Raw genomic sequence first — 14,739 nt, 5'->3', positions numbered from 1 at the left:
TTCCACACAGGTGGTGTATAAAGATGACTTAAACTGGCTGAAGGGGCTTGGATGTTATGTCTGGGATACTCCACAAATCCTGCATGCTAAGAAGTCATATGACCTGCAGAGCCAAGTAAGGATGTTTTCCTCAAATAAGTAAATATCTGTAAGACTTTTTTCTTCTGTTTATGATTCACTGGGGCTGACACCTGTCCTAGTCCAGAGCAGAATGAAGTAATTCCTATTACATCAGAAATACCGATATAGTTCAAACTATTAAAATACACTCTTTCAGTTTCAGCCTACTAGATGCTATACCGCGATGTGCAATTTTTGTTATTTGTTAGTTCATGCTGGGTATATATTAAGTATTTCTTTTATATGGCCTGTCACTTTTGAAGTTGGTTTTAACTGGGTCGTAATCCTGGGCTTCAGTTGTCCAGAAATGATTTTAAAGAAAGCTGGCAGGGAATTTCCTGGTTACTCTCAGCATTAATGTGATTTTCTTGTTTTGTTTTGTTTCCTTAGATAAAATATACAGCTGCTGGAAAAGAGAACCTTCAGAACTTTGGTGTTGTTACTGACACACCTCTCTATGTGACTGCAGTGCAGAGTGGTGTAAACGCTAGTGATGTGAGTCTCCCCACTTTTTCTACTCAGGCTTTTTCCCGTGCTCCTTCTGAGCAATGAAACAAGTTAACTAAATCTGTCTGTCGTCTCACAGGTGAAATACAAGCAAGATTACCACAAAACTAAGGACAAGTATACAACTGTGACTGAAACAGTGGATTCTGAAAGAGTTCAAAATTTGAAACATCTCTTTAGCAATGTAAGTGTTTCTATACTTTTTTTTTTTCTCTTAAGGTGTTACTGTGTGGGATTTTTGCTTTATTTTGTTTGTTCACTCTGAAGATAAACATCCAAACGTGGAGCTTATCAAAGCCAGTGACAGCCCTCTGCGTTGCTTGAGTATGGGGAAGATGCTGTATTTCAGGCACAGGGCATATTTCCTAACTGTAGTTCCAGTCCTGTCAAAATACATGCATTAATAAATGGATTCCCTGAAGAAGATTGCACCTGAACAAAATTAAGACCTTGTATGAGAATGGACACAAATAGTTAGAAGGCAGTTTTGTCACCCTTTATGTGCACTGTCAAGATTAAACTAGTATACAGCCTCTTGATATTAAGTAATAGTTACAGCATATAAATAAAAACAGAAGAGCTTTTGATTTCTATTAGTCCTTGGTTATTACCCAGGAGAAGAATTTTTCCACTCACGGAGACTTTCTATTTCCCCATAGAATCTCTACAAGGAAGCCTGGGAAAAGGTGAAAGCTACTGGCTATATAATGCCCTCTGATGCTGTATCCCTAGCACGTGCAAAAGAACTGAAGCATAATGCTAGTACTGTAAGTGAATAAAATACTTTCTCTTTTTAATCAGGTCATCAATTCTAGCAATGAAATCCTTCATGCCTTACATATCCTATAGGTATAAAAATGTGGTTTTTTTAAAATTATCTTCTATTTTTAATTTAGATATAATATGTATCTGTAGCTAATCAGTTTTCTGTGATAATCATTTGGATAACAGATAGTCCTTTGCTGCTGCTTTTTGTGGAAAAAAATGTCACATTTTATAGTTATAGAAACTGTTTCTTGAAAATGTCTGGTTAGGTTTTATTTTGGCCTGGATTGCATAAGCATCCAGGTAACAAAAACACCAAATGTCTTTAAATTATGCTTTACCAAGTATAGAAGGACATAATCTTATCCTTTACCAAACTCAGGCTTATGAGAGATCACTCTCTCTATGGATATCTTTAAATAAAAGAGCTGGAACAATAAATAAATAGCTTATTCTACATCTATTTATTTTTAAAGTCTTCTAGTCAGCTGTTGTTATTTTTAGAACATGATAGTTGTAATATGCTTTCTTTGCCATTTAAAATAAAATAGAAAACCCAGATCCCACTTTAAAGGCTTTCTCTGCTTGTTGGACTCAACTAAATAGTTTGCTTAGTGATGAATTTTATTCCAAAAATACAGTTGACTCATTGGAATCAGTTATTTATTGCCTTTCTTTGCATCTGCTTAGGTAAAATACCGAGAAGAATATGACAAGTTTAAAGCACTGTACACACTACCCAGAGGTGTTGAGGATGATCCCAATACAGCAAGGTGCCTTAGAGTTGGAAAGCTTAATATTGATGTAAGTGTTGTTTTCTGATGTGTGTTTTCCTGATAAAACCATACTTGTCTCAGAAGAGGCTACTCAAAGAATCCACATGCCTTCACTCAGATATCACATTTCCACATGCATTTGGCAGTGTTCAGTATTTGCTAAATTCTGTAATACACTTACAAATGTCTTTTCAAGCTTGTGACTCAACTGTTAAATTGCCTGCTTGGCTAAACCGTTGGTGTAATATGTTTATGTGTAAAGCAGAGTACTACATAGTCTACCTCCTTTTAACACATGAGTACAATGAAGATTCGACAAATCATATTTTATCACCCTTGTTAAGGTTCTGCAAATTATTTTTAGAGCAGGTAAGATGAAAATTGTAGTCATAGCGAAAGTGATTGCTCTCCCACTAACGTTCCATGAAAATACCTGTAATTTTGCTTCAAATTTATCAACAGTTAATGCTTCACACTATTTGTCAGCATTATTAATGTACTGCTTTCACTCTGCAGCGTCTGTACAAGGAAGTCTATGAAAAGAATAAAGCCAAAGTCCACATTATTCCAGACATGGTAGACATAATTTCTGCTAAGGATGCACAGAAGAAAATCAGTGAAATTGATTACCGCACACATCTCCATGAATGGATCTGTCTACCAGATCTTCAAATCAATGCCCATGTTCGAAAAGTAACCGATCAAGTCAGTGATGTAAGTTCACAAATCACGTGTTCATGGCTCACTTTTCAAAAAGATTCTTGCATTTATACTCTGTTAGAGGAGATGATTTAGCAAAAACTTAGCTGGAGCACTCTGAAGTTTCCACTTGAATCCGTTGTATTATGCACTGCTAAACAGCATCTATATCATAGTCTCTTAAGACTTGGAAATAAGTATGTAGTTGAGATGTGGCTTAGTATGCATAATTTCAGTGTTATCAGTGTAGGCGCTGGGTCATAACATTACAGTTCTACCAGTTAGCCATCTCTGTCTGTAAATTGTCCTTTATTGTTTGGTTGCATAAAGGGTGGAAACTTTGGAAGCTTGAGAAAATCCTGGTATGAAGAAAAATAATTTAAATTCCAAAGGAATTATTTTGATTTTCTCAAAAAAAAAAAAAAAAGCCAAAATACTGAAACCTTACGTGCCATCATTTGACAGTTGTGTTTCAGAGTGGTTTAGCAATAAGGGATTAGATCCTAGTGGAAGTCTCACAGATTGCTTCTTTGCTCTGATACCTTAGGTGGTATACAAGGATGATCTTAACTGGCTGAAAGGCATTGGCTGCTTTATTTGGGACACTCCTGAAATTCTCCATGCCAAACATGCCTACGATCTTCGCAGTGATGTGAGTGGATACACTGGGTTTGCTTCTTATTTTTTTACTCCATTGCATGAAGAGGATGGAGTAGCTTTATTCTACTCCAGATATAATCTGGAAAATGTTATATATCCTTCTCTACTGAAGTACTCATTAAATAAACATATCTGGTTATTTAAACTTTGCTGCTCTAGAAGTAGATATTGTCAAGTTACATCCCATCAGGAAAGCATTGGCGTACATTTAAATACTTGTCTTCTCAGAAAAGCACTTAAAACTGTAATTCTGAAATTATGCAGAATTCCTATAACAAAAATGTATTTTGATGTTGATTTTACAATTTCTTTTTCTTCTCTCAAGACCTTATGACACATCCTTAGTTTGGGATTCATATGGGAGAACAGCCATTCTGGTTTTTGAGAATGTATGCCCCTTCATAAGTTCTGATACAGAAGTATGTAGGATATTTATCATATGGTACATATGCCTATTCTATGAATGAGTATTGACATTTCCTAATATTCCTTGGTAAAACTTATCAGCTGTTCTTATCTCGTAAGGTGCCATGTTCATTTATTCAGCTATAATTTCGATACACATTCTGTTTAAATGCTGGTTCACTAATAGAATAGTTCAGTAATAAAAGAAATAGTATATATAGTAAATATATGATAAATTCAATTAATGATAACTAGCCTTTCTAATTAGAGCTCTCAAATTTCTCTCTGCAGATTAAGTACAAATCTAAGGCAGAAAAAATGAAGAATGACTACACTGTGGTCATGGACACTCCTGTCTATGTCCAGAATGTCCTCAGTGGCTTGAATTTAAGTGAAGTAAGTGTTTGTATCACCTTGCACCCCCAATACTGCATATGCCATTGCCCCACAAGTTCTAGAAATGTGACTTTTAATAATTTTTTAATAATTTCATTTTAATCATTTAGTCATTATGGGTTATCTACAATGCATTGCCTATGCCTTTATTAAGTTACAAGAACACAATCACTAAAATCATTAACTGCCTGAATCAAAAAAACTTTCATCCAGTTTTTCAGGAGAAATTCCTATATGTATGTAAACAATACATACTGTGAGAGAACATGACAATTATGACTCTCCTCTAATCGCTTTTTCTTTTTCTCAGGCTGTTTATCGTGGTGAATATATGCACAATGTTAAAGGCAAAATGATTCCTACTGATAAAACAGTAGATTTGGAGCGGGCGTATCACGCAAACAAAATACAGAGTGAAGTAAGTATAAAACTTTTGGCTCCCCAGAGTTTCTGATTTGCTTCAAAAAGCAAATTCTTTAAAAGTTTATGTCTGTCTTTAGCTTTTCAGATAAAGCAGCTAGATTTTACCGCTCTGAAATAAAAATGGGAAAATGTCCTTGTTTAAGCTACAAGTGTGCATTATAATGCAGACATGGGGAAAATCTTTTGCCAATTGCAGTTAAGAGATTTCATATGCAGCTAATGAATACTGTCAAATATTACACACAGTTGTCACAAACTCTCTCTCTTCTCTTGCAGAATTTGTATCGCTGGGCTGGTGTGAAAGCTCTGCCTACTGGATACAGCCTTCCCACAGATACCCCCAGCTTTCAGCATGCGAAACATGTCCAGTACATTGGCAGTGATGTAAGTAATGTGCTAAGTCTTTCCACAGCATGAGTTGCAAGGGAATATTTGATGCCCATCCTGTATGAGCACACAACTGTTTGAGACAGTTATTTCTCAGATTTGCTTGTCAGAGAGCAACAGGAGTGGGGTAGTTCCATGTGGATGCCTGAGCCAGGAACTGAGGGTGACCATGACATAGACAGTGACCCCATCATCCAGGGTGAAGTCCCAGGGTGAGGATGGAGATGGGGCTGAAGACAGATGCACTTACAACATAGCTCAGGGAAGGCCTGACATCCAAGGTGTGGCTGGTCAGCTCAGTTAAATCTTATTAGTGTGCTCAAGCCCCAATGTTGATAATATTTGCCTTAACAGAATCTAAAGGTTACCAAACCCCATAATTATCTGAATTACGAATTTTGAATTATCAACATATAAATTTCCTCAGGCAGATGCAAATACCTTACTAGATACAAAAGAAATTTAAAGGATTATTAATCACGGGCCACGTGATAAAAGTAAAAATAACAATGATGGCTAGTGTATGTAACTCTGATATAGCCAAATCTCACTTGTTTATCTTTAAAAATCTCACTCTTTATACTGTATAAATTGCTGTCAGAACTGCAGTGTAAGTAGAATCACAATCAAATTTTGTTTCCATATGTTGTTGTTCCTTTTTCCACTTTATAGCTGAAATATAAAGAAGCCTATGAACACATGAAAGCTAAAGGCTATACTCTGGGACCTAAAGATGTTGGGTTTGAAAATGTGAAGAAAGTGAATCAAGTCATTAATGAGGTACAGTAAATATATGTATTCGCTTTCAGGTTTATTTGTAGTGCCCAAAATATGAATGATGAGAATACATTGACTGGGAAGAGTTGTAGGATTCCTGTTCTTTGAGTCTTTTAAGAGCATTTTAGACAAATATCCATCAAGAATGGCAAGGGATCATTGATCCGTGCTTGGAGTTGGGCTGTAGGGCTTTTTAAGGTTCCTGATAACTCTGCCTTTCTGTAATCCTGTAAAACTGTTACCATAATATAAAATCAATTGCAGCATAATTTTATTAACCGATCTGCTGCCACTTGATTAAAGTTGCATAGAAATTATTGTATCTGGATGATCTGGATGATCTGCATGAGTCTTGATAATTTCAGGTTTTATATAAATGTATGCATTTCTTTGGTCATTGGCTTTAATAGGATAAAAATTAAACATCCATATTTACACGTCTCAGATTCTCCATGTATTAGAGATGCTGCTATCAAAAAGAATTGTGGAAAATCTTTGCCTAGTTAGAAAATAGTATGTTTGCGCCCTTTTCTCTGGTAGTTATGCAATACCTAGCAGGAAAAAAAAAAAAAAAAGAGAGAAGTACTGACACTGTGCCAAACTGCTTGCCATTTTAACTTTTTAACATGTAGAATGCTGTCTCCTTTGATACAGAGGTTGTATCGGGCAACATACCACAAGTACAAGGACAAGATTCATACCACTCCAGACACACCAGAAATCCGTCAAGTCAGAGCAACGCAGGAGGCTGTCAGTGATGTATGTGTCTTTCTAACATAAGAACCCGAAAAGATTTAGCATAGTCAGCATGACCAAGCATGTCAAATGCGATTTTTTCTTTGTCTTTCAGCTGATCTACAAGTCAGATTTCTTTAAGATGCAGGGACACTTGATTTCCTTGCCATACACTCCTCAGGTGTTGCACTGCCGCCACGTTGGGGACATCACAAGTGATGTAAGCAACTTCTGTTAAGATACGTTGTATTTGAATACAACAGGCTTAATGCTTTTATACTGAAAGTGGAATTTGGCTTCTGTCATTTGCATTCTGTTCTGTAATAGATAAATGCTTTGTAATTGTGTTTAGGGACTGATTAATGAAATTATCCCAAAAGTTAACTTTTGATTTTTCTTTTTCTTATTGCCTCATAGAATAAATACAAAGAGGATCTGAAGTGGTTGAAGGGCTTGGGTTGCTTCCTGTATGATACTCCTGATATGGTCCGTGCTCGTCAGCTGCGTAAGCTTTGGGTAAGAGTTTTCTTCTGAGAACCATGTATGATGACGATTGATTTATTTACATGCATGCTATGTACTTCCAAGGAGTTAAGTACATGACAATGAGTAAAGATTTACAACAGAATTTCTTGCCATGCTGCCAGTTAGTTGTTTCAAAGCACTGTTAGGTTACACTGTAAAGTTTTCTTTGCTACCAACAATAATAAAAGCTTCCTAAGTAATACTGCTTTTCTTTTTCCAGTCTAATTATATATACACTGATACCGCAAAGAAGATGTGGGCTAAATATAATGTGGTATTGGATACTCCTGGATACAGAGCGGTACAGGAACTAAAAACCCATTTGAGTGAAGTAAGTTCTATATTATTTTTGCACATCTTTGTTAGCTATAATTACGCTCAGACCCTTTCACTGTTTTTTTCTGAAATACATGAGATGTTATAATTGCAAAACTGTGATTGTTCAGCTGCTAAAGGAACATATGTAACAGAAGAAATAATTCATGGACCTGTCTTTTTCCAGCTGGTTTACAGAGCTGCAGGCAAGGAGCTGAAGACAAAATACACGTCCATCCTTGATACACCTGACTTCTTAAGAGCCAAACAAGGACAGAAAATACAAAGCCAGGTGAAAAATTTGTACTGATAAAAAGAACAATCAGGGGATCCCTCTTAAATTACTCTTAAAGTACAGCAAAATCTTTCCAGGGCATTTTAAAGCCATGATGTCCTAAGTCTAGGACATTTAAAATGATTGTTCCTCAGTTTTAAGTGGCTATGAATTTTCATGTTGACCATGTGTCTGTAATGGACATGTTCAGCTTTGTCCATCTGAAATAGAGAACTGAACCCTGGTACAGTTCTGTTCAAATTCTCTGAAACTCTGATTTCATCAGAGGAATAAATATTTTTATCCATCTACCTTTATTCATCATCATTTCTTTATTCATATAGTAGTTCTTTATCTGACCTATTAGCTACAAATTTTGTGGAATTTTAAATTTGCAGAACAAAATGGAGATGCTCACCTGAGAAAAACAGGCTGTATGGATGCTTTTATCTAAAGCTAGGTCTGGATGTAGGGCGGAGAGACTGCTAATGTCACATGCATTTGACTTCTTGGTTTGTGAGGGTGTTACCGGCAGTTACAGAATATCAGCATACTGATAGAGAAAGATGAACTGAGATAGTATGGAAGAGGAAAGGGCACATTATTTTTTCCTGGGGTAAATTGTGTGATTATGTATACACTGTGAATTTACAGACATTTTTCATAGAGGTAAAGTAAAACTTACTAGAAATGTATATTTTTGATTCTTTTCTTATTGCTGCAGTACTTGTACGTGGAACTCGCCACAAAAGAGAGACCCCATCATCATGCTGGTGGTCAGACTCCAGCCTTCACACATGCTAGGCACGTAAAGGACATGGTCAGCGAGGTGAGATATTTGGGGGTTCAGTGTTTTAGTGATAGTTTCAAAGCTCAAACCTGTTTACCCTTCATTCAGTTTTCTGTGTCTTATGCTTAAGTTCCATGTTTCCTTTATAAGTTGTGGTAACAGAGTACACTCTTTTAATATGTTTTAGTATTTTATAAGATACCTGTTTCTAAGTATGTGTTTGCATAATCTGAGATACACTGACTGCAAGACCAGAAAGACCTAGAAAGAGCTGACCAGCGGAGCTTGTTTCCCAAGTTTTGACAGAAGGGCTTTGCAAGAATGATCTCGTGCACTCAGTGTAGCACCCCTGAGTGTTAACATAATACCAGATTAGCGTGTACTTCTGAGATTAAAGATATAACTTTTCTCTTTTGCTGTCTCTCGTAGAAAAAGTATAAAACCCAGTATGAGAAGATGAAGGACAAATACACGCCTGTCCCTGACACACCAGTCTTGATCAGAGCCAAGAGAGCATACCTGAATGCCAGCGATGTATGTAGTCCATGAACACTTTCACTGCTGCTTTTTCTTCATTTCTTTATGAAAAGAACAGAAAAAGGATCAATGGGGAAGAAGCATGCAAAGCATATAATATCTCAGTGTGGGTCATAAACTAGGTCACCCCATTTGCATGTACCTTTCCATTTGATATTATGCAAATTATTAAGTTTTTACTTGATGTCACTGTGATGCGTTTTTTCATTTGTTGGAGTACATTTTCATTTTCAATTGAACTGAAGTGTGTTCTTACAACAAAGAAAAATAGATGTAAAGTGATTTGCTTACACATGAAATCTCCAAATAGTGCAGACTGGAGTGTGATTGATACTGGAGCCAGGATAGAATACATTTTATCAGATATTTTCATCTCAGTTTCATGTTACAAGTAAACTTGCATGTCATTGAGAATGCACTCATTTTTTAATTTAGAAGAAGATTAAAGAGAAAAATTATCTGAGTTGCTGCACGTAAAGTTATTAAGGGGAAATGGATATTTCCTTCAACCTTGGAATAGCGATTTGTGATTTAAGGCAGTTGCTAAGAGTACTCTACTCATTCGTGAGATCTTTGCTATATATTTCAGATTGCACATTGTATCCTGAAAGGGTATGTGCTGGGCTGGTGTTTTATTCTAGTGATTAGTCTTTCTGCTCTCTTAAGAATGATTTTAAAATACTGCAAAGGATCCTGCCAGTTCTTTTGCACATCTGAATTTCTCCTCTGAGAAAGTCTTTCTTCCTGCTTTCTTCTACATCAGGACATGCAAGAAAGAATAAGTAGGACTTTTTATGCCAAAAGTGGCACTTTCACTGTTCTAGAGAGTAGTCCTGTGATACATGGATGTTTTTTCCCCAGCTTTCAGTCTGAAAGTGAATAGGATGAAATGTTGCTTTAGATGTACCAGCTCCTTTTCGTTCTAATTTTCTCCATAAGTGTCAGTCAAATTGCAATTGATTGTAGGCAGTTGCAGCTTCTTAAAATTCCTCAGGGCTTACATTAGCATGTTGGACAGCACCATATCCCTGGATGTCATTCCTAAGTGGTAGGAAATTTAATTAAACAATTCCTGACAGATAAATACAATATATTCTTTTATATATTATTTTTCTTACCAGTTGCGCTACAAAGAAACCTTTGAGAATACTAAGGGCAAATACCACACAGTGAAAGATGCTTTGAATATTGTCTATCATCGAAAGGTCACCGATGATGTTAGCAGTGTATGTATACAAAATTTTCATTCCTAATTAGTTAGTCATTTAATAACCTAGAATATGCCATTTATGATATCATTCTCTTTAAGCATGTCAAATAATTAGAAAAAGATGATCAACTATTAATATTAACTTCTTTACTTCTCTGGAAGATTGTACATTTGATTGCCTTTGGTGTTACAAAGATGAATGCAAGTAAATCTCATTTCCACTGTTTTAGTTCCGATGTTTCAGAAAAAGGGATGTCTTGAAACTGCATGGTCTGGAGTGTCTTATTCTCAAACGCTTTACTTCATTCTTCAATTTTCTTTGTAGGTGAAATATAAGGAAAATTACATGAGCCAGTTAGGAATCTGGAGATCAATCCCAGACCGTCCAGAGCATTTCCATCATCGTGCGGTCACGGATGCTATTAGTGATGTGAGTTCAAATAGTTCCTGGATGTGAGAGGTTGAAAGTTATAAATAGGTTTCCAAAATGAAAATCCAGTCTTATTTCTTGAGAAAGGGAAGTCAGCTGAAATTTTTAAAGTGATTTACACTTTCACCTGGTAGATCTGTGAAATGACAGAGCAAATCAGATGGCTAAAATTGCAGCCCTTCTCCTTTTGAAATTAGCAGAACAGTCTTAATTAATTTCAGTTGCATTTGCTTAGATTTGTGTGTTATCCTAGAACAACCTTTAATTCAATATGTCTGTACATATACAATAACCCCTTAATTATACAAGAATAAATGGTTTTTAATCCACACAGGAACTCCAATAGCTCATGATAATTAGGTATGTGAGTAATCCGAGTCCATCAGAAAAGTATGAGTAACTGTAACTTATTGTATAATGGAACAATAATGGATCCAGCTCTGTTTGTGACACCTTGTGTCATGTCAGCATCAGTAAGCTGCCGCTTGGTGCTGCTTAAAACTGAATCCTTTTACTTGTGTTCTAAAGATTAAATACAAGGAAGACTTATCATGGCTCAGAGGCACTGGCTGTTATGCATGGGATACTCCAAGTTTTGCTCTGGCAGAAAAGAATAAGGTGCTCTACAGTGGGGTAAGTAAAACAGTCTGTTGCTAAATGGTTGGGTTTTTTTACATTTGTTTATATTGTAGATATATTTTTTGCAGGAGAATCCAATTCTGACCTTGACATTGATATGAATATCTCAGGGTAGAATTTTATATATAGCATCTAAAATTTCAGTTCTTACTATAAAACAGAGGCAAAATAGTCTTTTGCTTATCCCCTCTATTCCTTGCAAAGATACCAGCTCCCTGGTAATTTTTCTGCTGATTCTAAGTCTAGCTTTAAAATTATGAAGACTTGAAATTTCCATTGCCTCTTCAATGTGATAGTTCCATCCTGCAAACTACTACATTTACTACTAGTTTTTATTTGTAGGTATGTTAAATACACATATGCAATAATTCTACCATGGTTTTTCTGCAAATTGTTTCTAAAATCATGTTTTCATTGCCTTAGCCTTCTTTGGGTTGACATTGGAGTTATTTTTGTGTTTGGTGTTGTTTTTTTCTCCAGTGTAAGTACAAGGAGATATTTGAGAAGACTAAGTCTCATTTTCAGTATGTAGCTGACTCTCCGATTAACAAGCATTTTAAACACGCAACTCAGCTGATGGATGGGGTAAGTTTAAAGATTTCTGTCAAGTCTCATATTGAAGTAGTAAGTGTGTGTATGTTAATACCGAGTTGAAGGTTGATCTTCCTTAAGAAGTTGTAAGTAAATCAAAATATATGCAGGCTTAAAGATATCTTAAGGTCAGAGTAAAAGCATGAAAGACAAGGTTGTTCCTATTGCTTGCCTGAGTATTGGGACAGGGCAGGTTTGCAATGCCTAAAAAGTGATATCCTGACCCCTGTTCCATTACTTTATCATTGCAAAGAAACTTCTCCTTTGCTGACTGGTAAATAATGCTAACTGAAATAATGCTGCTTATTTAGTAACACTGATTGTTGATTGTTACATGAAAAAGGTATGGAGATAATCAAAACTACTTTCCTGAAACACTGAAAAAAACCTTCATCAGTGTTAGGAAGATAGTATTATGTCTGAAGTTGTCATAGTTCTGTTTCATTTCAGATATTTTGCCTTGAATTCTCCCCATCTACTACTTACTTTTTCTTACTTTTCTTCTGTAGTGCTAAAGAAACAATAAACACTGCACAGTAGCAAAGGGAAATAATGAATGCCCCTGGGTTTTAGATCAAAATCAGCAATGGAGTTGCTAGGAGTAGTGCTGTACACCCACCAGAGCGCCCATTGAAAAGCACTCTGCTCTAGGTGAATTCTCATCAGCTTAAAGTTGGCATACCACACCAGACCCTGATGCTTTTCATTAAAGCACCATATATTTAGACTCTCACGTCCTGGTATTGTATTCTCTTTCACAAGACGCTATGTTACATTGTTTACCTGTCAGTAAATGTGTTATGGTATTATCTATTCTCAGTAAGAAAAACTGTTTCACAACAGATACCATTCCAGTACTATTGCTATCATTTCATACTCAATTTGATAAGCAGTGAAACAGAATTTATTGTGGAAGGTTGTTAGTATTCAGTCTGCTTATTGTTTGGTAGAACAAAGAAGGAAAAATTTAATATGATAAATATAAATGAGTAAAATTTTAGCAGTGGGAGCTCCATACATTGAAATGAACTTGCCTAAATGTCTTCTGTTGTATAAGTGATGGTTTTTTCTGATGGGGGATTATAGTTTTTGCTTACAAAACGTCTGATGATAATGTAACATTGTATTTTACCCTTGCATCTCATTGTGTTCTCTTTGTACTCAAATCAAGAATCTAGTTCCATACAGAGTTACTTCTGCAGTTATTTTTCATGAAGAAAGTAAGTCATAAATGGCTTATTGAAGAGGACAGAATACAGGCATCCAGAATTGGTAGATTAGGCCTTCCGGTGGAAATGTAGAAATGCATATTCTCTTTGGAAATATTTTCTCTCTGTGGTTTTTTTTTTTAACTGTATTTTTCTTTTTTGGATATGAACTTCAATCCCAGCCTTTAAATAGTCCATGTAAAGAGGTTTCAATGGTTAGAACTATGATCTCTTTGTGCCTTCCCTCTCTTAATTTTTTACACTGTATTATGCTATTCTGAGCAGAAATTATATAAAGCTGCCTATGAGAAGCTCAAAGATAGGTACAGCGTTATTGTGGATGATCCTAGGAACCTCCTGGCCAAGTGGGGGACTACACTGAGCAGTCAGGTACTGTAGGAGCACTAGCTGGTGCTGCCAGAAAGTGCCTGGTTCACTCACAGCACCTCTGTCTGTGTGAAATGTCTATAGCTGGCAGTATCATAGGTTCCACCTGTGATGTTGTGATGTTTTAGTTCAGTGGATCAGACAGTCTTTGTTTTGCCACCCAAAAAGAATTATTACTTTTTGAGTGAGCTAATCTCTACTGTATGTACTTTCATATATTGTGCATCAATTGACATCAGAAATCTAATGCCTCTTGAAGTCATTGGAGAGGTTTTAAAAAAAATGCATGTTGTATCATGCATTTATTTTTTATTACCTCTTTTAATGACCTTTACAAACATTATCTTCTTACTCATTACTCAAGCAACAGTGACATATTTGGCTTTTGAGTGCCCTCACCTTCATCTATAATTTACTCTTATCTCCCAAAAAAGATTTCCACAATTTCCTTAACGGGATAGTATGCAAATCTTATAATAAATACTCTTGACATTCTTAATTATATAGATGTAAGTTGTATGCACATTTGAATGAATACATATAGTACCTGGCCTAAATCTCTCCACTCTCCAAGTGTCTGGGATCTAGAGCTGTGTTGTTGTTTCTGGTGTTCACAAGTCTCTTTTGTACTTCGTTGCCATTTGCATGAACAGAAAAAATATAAATCGTTTGCCAAGATGCTCCTGCAACACGGATGTAATGAAATTCTGAGGCCAGATATGCTGACAGCACTCTACAACACATACTTATGGAGTCAGGTAATATGAAGAACTGCTGCTGTAGGAAACATTATATATGCAAATATATATATAAAAATTAGCTGCTTGGACTTCTAATATTTAATGCTTGGGAGTTCTCTAAATTTCTACAGATATCAGACTCCAGAGTTTTGGCGTTGTGCTACTTACATAAAAAGCATTTTTCCATACATTTAAGATATTGTATGTTAGCTCTTCTTGATATTTTCCTAACCAAATTCTCATTCTGCCACCATTTCTTGGACTGACCACCCCTCATAACACAAGTCCCTTAATTCAGTATGAACACGGTGAAGCAATTTGGCGAGTACATTACAGCATTTATCTACTGCTCTGCCTGACAATGGTGTCAGATTGTGCCTTAAATGCAGAACAGTCATGTCTCACTTCTGAGTGCTCTTAGAAATGATATAGGTGCACAGGTC

The 14,739-nt window shown here is 36.0% G+C and overlaps 1 protein-coding gene across 40 annotated transcripts in view; it reads left to right on the top strand.

Annotated features, from left to right (window-relative positions):
• The window catches only part of NEB (nebulin), a 124,647-nt gene that overhangs the window by 74,677 nt on the left and 35,231 nt on the right, over window positions 1-14,739 (top strand). For 36 of the 40 annotated variants that reach the window (XM_075757338.1, XM_075757336.1, XM_075757331.1 and 33 more), the window contains 23 exons: window positions 11-115; window positions 511-615; window positions 707-811; window positions 1,287-1,394; window positions 2,083-2,196; window positions 2,685-2,882; window positions 3,415-3,519; window positions 4,224-4,328; window positions 4,639-4,746; window positions 5,028-5,135; window positions 5,811-5,918; window positions 6,570-6,674; window positions 6,766-6,870; window positions 7,068-7,166; window positions 7,396-7,506; window positions 7,678-7,782; window positions 8,489-8,593; window positions 8,984-9,088; window positions 10,213-10,317; window positions 10,627-10,731; window positions 11,260-11,364; window positions 11,851-11,955; window positions 13,455-13,559. In XM_075757338.1, the coding sequence (XP_075613453.1) occupies window positions 11-115; window positions 511-615; window positions 707-811; window positions 1,287-1,394; window positions 2,083-2,196; window positions 2,685-2,882; window positions 3,415-3,519; window positions 4,224-4,328; window positions 4,639-4,746; window positions 5,028-5,135; window positions 5,811-5,918; window positions 6,570-6,674; window positions 6,766-6,870; window positions 7,068-7,166; window positions 7,396-7,506; window positions 7,678-7,782; window positions 8,489-8,593; window positions 8,984-9,088; window positions 10,213-10,317; window positions 10,627-10,731; window positions 11,260-11,364; window positions 11,851-11,955; window positions 13,455-13,559 (2,529 nt within the window). Of the gene's footprint in view, window positions 1-10; window positions 116-510; window positions 616-706; window positions 812-1,286; window positions 1,395-2,082; window positions 2,197-2,684; window positions 2,883-3,414; window positions 3,520-4,223; window positions 4,329-4,638; window positions 4,747-5,027; window positions 5,136-5,810; window positions 5,919-6,569; window positions 6,675-6,765; window positions 6,871-7,067; window positions 7,167-7,395; window positions 7,507-7,677; window positions 7,783-8,488; window positions 8,594-8,983; window positions 9,089-10,212; window positions 10,318-10,626; window positions 10,732-11,259; window positions 11,365-11,850; window positions 11,956-13,454; window positions 13,560-14,209; window positions 14,315-14,739 lie in introns of all 40 variants that reach the window. The other 4 variants (XM_075757323.1, XM_075757322.1, XM_075757315.1 and 1 more) reach the window with 1 other exon arrangement.

Source organism: Balearica regulorum, chromosome 6 (assembly GCF_011004875.1).
Source record: "Balearica regulorum gibbericeps isolate bBalReg1 chromosome 6, bBalReg1.pri, whole genome shotgun sequence".
Lineage (NCBI taxonomy): Eukaryota > Metazoa > Chordata > Aves > Gruiformes > Gruidae > Balearica > Balearica regulorum.
The sequence above is the reverse complement of the archived record's forward strand: the minus strand, read 5'-3'. Positions and strand labels throughout refer to the sequence as shown.